At 34.9% G+C, this 6000-nt stretch overlaps 1 protein-coding gene across 1 annotated transcript in view; it reads right to left on the bottom strand.

Moving 5' to 3' along the window:
* Positions 1 to 6000, bottom strand: part of RASGEF1C (RasGEF domain family member 1C) — a 108484-nt gene that overhangs the window by 9928 nt on the left and 92556 nt on the right. Inside the window, exons 11-12 of the mRNA XM_087709491.1 lie at positions 1572 to 1667; positions 1 to 93 (exon numbers count right to left, since the gene is read on the bottom strand). The exon at positions 1 to 93 is cut by the window's left edge and continues 31 nt beyond it. Of these exons, the coding sequence (XP_087565617.1) occupies positions 1 to 93; positions 1572 to 1667 (189 nt within the window). The remainder of the gene's footprint in view (positions 94 to 1571; positions 1668 to 6000) is intronic.

Raw genomic sequence — 6000 nt, 5'->3', positions numbered from 1 at the left:
ATAGTGGATTATATTATCATCACGCTCAAACGGACATTCAACTTGTTTCCATGTTATGAATTCTCCTACTTGTTTAGCCAGTTCCAAGAATTTCTGTATCAATTTTAAAAAGAAATGTTTAGATCAAAGAAAATAATATTCCAGAAAAATTAGGACTGAGTCTCCAGAATAATCCAATATTAATCTGATAACATGTCTGCAAAAAATCAGAGTATGTGATCCCTGTGAAGCTTTTCTATATTTCTGTAATGTGGAATGGATAAAATACTTTAATCTGGAATTCAACAGCTTATGTGCTTTACATAAATTTGCTGCAAGACTATTTTGGCAGCCTTCTAAAATTAGGCATCTCACTAATTAAGATGAAGTACTTATACAATATATGAATATAGCTAAGTATTGACATAATTATAATAATACATCATTAATTCCAAATCAGATCCCTTCTTTAACTTCTTTACTATTACCTCTTACTTGACAGTAAAGGCTAAATTCTTGGTAAAGACTAAGTAAATATATGAAAAAATATCAAGTTATAAATATAGTGATGAAAATTCATTCATCAATATAAGACATAAACAGTAATAATAACTGAAATTCACCACTAATAATCTATTTGAATAATTATTATCATACATATTAATTAGATGGATTATTTTTAAATACTCATTGGTATTAATAAATAACCATAAACCAAAGAATAATATATTCATCTGACATTTTTAACCTGATTAGGCTTATTGTTTTAACACAATCCTTGGACTTTAGAGTAGTTTTGGTAGTGAATACTGATGCAAAGCTTTATTCCAAGGGTACTTCATTCAGTTTGAATTTGTAAAACATTATTTAAAAATTAAATACTGATATTGTAGATGTATAACATATGCAGGAGCATAAACTGTCAATTATGTGTACTATTCTCACTTGGCTTCTGCAAACAAAATTGTCCCTTAAGACTTGGGTTTCTGCCCCTGGGTGGTTTTTTTTGGGGGGGAGGGGGGAGATGTTTCCCAGTTCTGCATTAGCTGCCACAGCAGCTAATTTCCATTCCAACTGCTCTGCAGGGTAGCTACTGCTGCTTCCCAGGTCATAATCCTCCCCAAAATACCTCATTTTCTTAAGTGATAAGATGGAAGACACAATTTGCTATGATTCTCCTTCCCTGCAAAATTCTGCTGGAAGAAAGCAGGCCCTGTTTGATACCCAGAGCAGGAAAGGGTGATAACAGAAAAATAGTTGCGGAGAAGAAGGGGAGCTAAAGAATCCTATAAGGAGAAAAATATAACTTTGTAGGCAAAGTAAATATCGATGTTTCTGACTACATCCTCTTCTATCACCTGAACAGGTCCCTTTGATCTTCAGGGGATGTTTTTTTTAAAGATGGGGAAAGGAGCTGAGAAAATTCTCTTGTGTAGCTAACTGGTGTGCAGGCCCTGTACACATGGAATGCATTTGTGGTTTGAAAAAAATATATCTTGAAACAAGATTGCAAGAATCTCTTTTTATATAGAAACAAAAGCTCCATGGTATAGGAAACATTTGCTGGGATAAATAATACTTGCTGTGCTTACTTCAAAGTTGACATGCCCATTTGGAAGGCGGTTTGCACATCCCTCATTCAAAAAATAAATATCTTTGATCAGTAGGCTGAAGAAGGGGATCACAATCTGTGAAGAGAATGGCATAACAATTGTCTCTGGCTGTTTTATTATTGATGCACAAAAAACAACTCACACAAAGTAAAGAGATTAACTTTTCAATTCTAATGAACAAACAGTAATGTGAGCCAGGCCTAATGGTTCCATGAAATATCTGCAGGGCTGAACTAATCTTCCCTGGACACACAAAGGCAAAGGACACAAACATAGGTACAATAATTCCACAAAGACTAAATACATTGCAGGTGTTTGACTGATTAGGTATTATTGTTTAACAGGTTAATATTTAATGGGTAAATAAGATCATTTTATGCAAAGGAAAATTTTAATGTGAATTTAGTAAATATCAACAAACTATAGAGGGATCTACAAAGCCATGTAAACATTGACAATTAATCCCCTTTAGCAAACATATGGAACAGATATTTGTGGCAAAAACCTGTGATGCACGCAGCAGACATTCCCACATATGAATAAAATATGTTCAGTTATGTTGTAACACTGGCACCCATGGATAAAATGCTTTTTATACAGAGCTTGATTTTGTTATGGATCAACACCAATGAAATCAAGTGAAACAGCATGGGTTTACTTTAGCTATATTATCCTTTACATGTATAGTTTCATTTTGAATTTGGAACTTTTCTAACTATAACTAATTCTGTATAATTTGGAGTGGATAAGCTCATGTAGAAACCAGTGCAAAGATGTAGTCCAACACCCAACTCATTTTGAATACAAGATAATTCATTATAGAAAAAGCCATTTTCTCGGATTAGCCTGAAGAGGTACAATTGTCCGTCCGTCCTACCTACCTACCTACCTACCTACCTACCTACCTACCTACCTACCTACCTACCTACCTTCCTTCCTTCCTTCCTTCCTTCCCTTTCCATCCATCTTAGATTGATATCCATTTATTTTTGCAATTTAAGGCAGTGTATATAATATTCCCTTCTATTTCCCTAATAATAGCCCTGTGAGGTAGGTTGGTTCAAGAGAGAGTAAGAGTCTGAAAGTCACCATCTGGTTTCTATGCCTTTAGGAAACAGAGCTCACAGTCCCTTGGTTTCTAATCTAGAGCCTTAGAAAATACAATTGCATGTATTCTATGTGTGGTTATGTGTCTATACACAAGCACACACACAGAGAGTAGCAATATTTATCAGCTTAATCTGAAGAAGTATGCTGCAGATAAGGAAAAGAAAAAGAGGGAGAGAAAGGAAGAGGGAGAGAGGCAATCTTAGATTTGCTTAATATGAAATTCTGAGATCAGAAACCATTGCTCAGACAAATGGTTTTCCTATCTATGCTAGGGAAGAGGGAGGAATCATTCACATTGTCCTGCAATGAAATCAGCTATTCTTGAAGATGAGAAACTGAAGGTACAATGTTCTTCTCCCAAGTTTGCTTTATCAGCAATGCCAGTGACTGGTGATAAAAACTGGAATGCTGTCAATCAAATCTCCAGAGCCCATAGATACCAATAAACAAGTCAATCATTTGGATACATCTTCAAGTTATTTGTGATTGTTTCTCTACACTGTACCTGAAAGAGAAACAAGTAATTTGCTTTCTTTGGGATGTACATAATAAATACATCATTCAGTTTCTCTTCCTATTATACTCTGCTAGTAAAAGTTCAGCCTTAAAATTCTGTAAAAGAGAAAATGAAATACATTATCACAAACTGCAGAGCAATGACAGGACACAAGTATCCATTCTACAACTATACACTTGCTAATTACTGCATGGGTAACAATTAGCTGCAAGGAAGTCCTATATAAAACCTAAACAGCAGCCCGTGAAAAAGCTATAAGAGAATTCCATTGACAATATTTTGGACTCTTTTACAGATCAATCTGTGTGTGTGTGGCCTCTGTGCTTAGTGGCCAATGCAAATATTACCCTGAACCAAAGTTCACAGAGCATCTAATGGAAATTTCACACCACAGAAGGCTGACTCAGCTCCCTAAAATATTGGGACATTAAACAGATTTCAAAGTTGACTCTGATGGGGCAAAACTGTGGTGGAAATGCCTAATGAAATATTATGGAAGTTGGCCTTCCTGTTTTTCTCTCTTAACATCAAAGAAGCAGGTGTGAAAATCTGCTGGTGCACCATTTCTATTCATCTGTGTTAAAGAGGTTTTTAGAGAATAGGAAGAAAGTATGTAGGAAGCACAAAAGGCTAAACCCTACAATGACTGTATTATAAGACTGATTTTGGATCCTTTATTTACCAAAAGTTACAGTAATGCATATCTGTCATCTTCCAATAAGATGTCGAACTACTCTGCATGGACTCAGTAAGTTTCTGAGCTCAATTCAGATTAGAGCTATAAGGTTCAAGACCAAAACATCTACTGAATTGCTGTTTCCTGCATGAGCCCATCCATCCATCGTGACCTTTTTGTGACTCTAAAATCATGTGAAATAAGAGATATTTTTTTCCAGCAGCAGGAAAGAATAGATTCCTTGTTTTATAAAACTCTGAGAAAGAAAAAAAGGCATAATGTTCACATCCCACCATTCCCTTCTCATTGCACTTTATTTTGGTGCTTTCCTTTCCTTTCACTTTCCCTCTCTTTGTCTGTTGATTGACCGATGACTTCAGAAGACTGAAATAATGCTTGAGATTATATTTTCACTGATTGAAAGTATAAATCTGATTTTCTCAAACATCAAATTACACTTTCAATGAAGCCCCTTGTATCTGTGTGCCCAGGGTAACCGGATCACCCCACGCAAGCAGCTCTAGCTATTTACCCTTAATTAGTTTCCCCGGCAAAATGTTGCTATTTCTCTCAGTTTTTAATATGCTAATTCAACCATTTTTAATTGACAGGAGTTTGGATTTTATTTCTGTCACACTGAGTTCATCTCTCTCCATGCTGCCCTTTATTGCTTCTTTTTTTCATACGCTGGTTATATAAATTCCTACTGCTTTTTAACTGTCTCATATCCAATGTATGTTGATATAAATGGTAAAAATAACAAAATTAAATAATTTCAGGTAAAACTGTAAAGGGATGGATGCCAACCTCCAAAAAAGCATTGATGGCCAAGATTCTATGACATCATTTTGGCTTTCCTATTTAGCTTCCTTTATTCTCAGTACACCAAATTAAATTCATCAGGCATTTGCTTCTTGATAATACTCCTTTAGAATGCAATGGATGTGAATGGCACATACTTGAATGTGTTGAAGATTTGCAAGGCAAATAAGATTGTCAATTAAAGTGTTAAGATATTCATCTCTTTAATTTGCCTAAAATAATTCACTTCATGATATTATATATGCCTAAATTGAAACAGCAGATTGTCTCTTGCACTCTCTTTATCTTTATCCATACAGATCTTGCTTCCGGCAGTTCACAAATCCAAGCTTCTAGGCTGACAATTTTTAACTTTTTTAAAAAAATTAGCCATTGTCTAACATAGGAAATGTAGAAAAATATTATGTTTTCTTTATTCAAGTGATAAAGAAACCAACCAACAACTCTAAGCATCCTATTTTATACATACCCTTCAAAAGACAAGAATGGAATTTGCTTATAGGATCAGCAATATTGTCCTTAAATAAGTAATCATAAGATTTTATTACATTTTTCCCAGCATGAATAAAGATATTGTCTACTGCATCCTTCTAAGAGGTAATAATATTTTAGAAAGGGGTAAAACATCTGCTTCCAGATGTTATTAGATTCCAAATTTCATCTTCCCACTGCAGCATGTTAAATATTGAGGGATGTTGGAAACTATACACTTGGTTCACCCATAGTAATCATATAATTTAATTCATTTTTACTTAGAATGATATATGAACCTAACTATTATGGTTTAATTGTATCTACTTAGGAAATATTTCTAAATAAATCATCACATGAATACAGTTTTCTTGGGAAGGTATTATTTGTTTTTATCTTATCCTTATTATTTTTTATAAATAATTCAAGATGGCAAACATACCTGATACTCTTTCTTCCTCCTATTTTTCTTACACCAGCAACCCTGTGAGGCAAGTTGGGCTAAAAGAGACCGAGTGGCCCAAAGTCACCCAGCTGGCTTTCATAGGTAAGGCACAGTCTGCTGGTTTCCAGCCTGGTACTGTAACCACTAGCCCAAACTAGCAAATTTGGGATAATCACAAAGGCACAAGCAGTGCTGTTTTTAGTTATGTGACAATCTTGTAATTCTGCATGTATGACATCCCCACAGCTTTTCTTTATGGAAGGCAAAATACTGGTTTACACAATGTGTAGTTAGACTGCAAGGCTAAAATTGGATGTATCCAAGTAGAAGCCCATGTTTTATCACAAGCAGCTGTCTTTCAGCCTCA

Source organism: Thamnophis sirtalis, unplaced genomic scaffold, assembly GCF_051295495.1.
Source record: "Thamnophis sirtalis isolate CommonGarterSnake01/CBP01778 unplaced genomic scaffold, rThaSir2_p1.2 scaffold_3, whole genome shotgun sequence".
NCBI lineage: Eukaryota > Metazoa > Chordata > Lepidosauria > Squamata > Natricidae > Thamnophis > Thamnophis sirtalis.
This window is presented reverse-complemented; position numbering and strand designations above follow the sequence as displayed.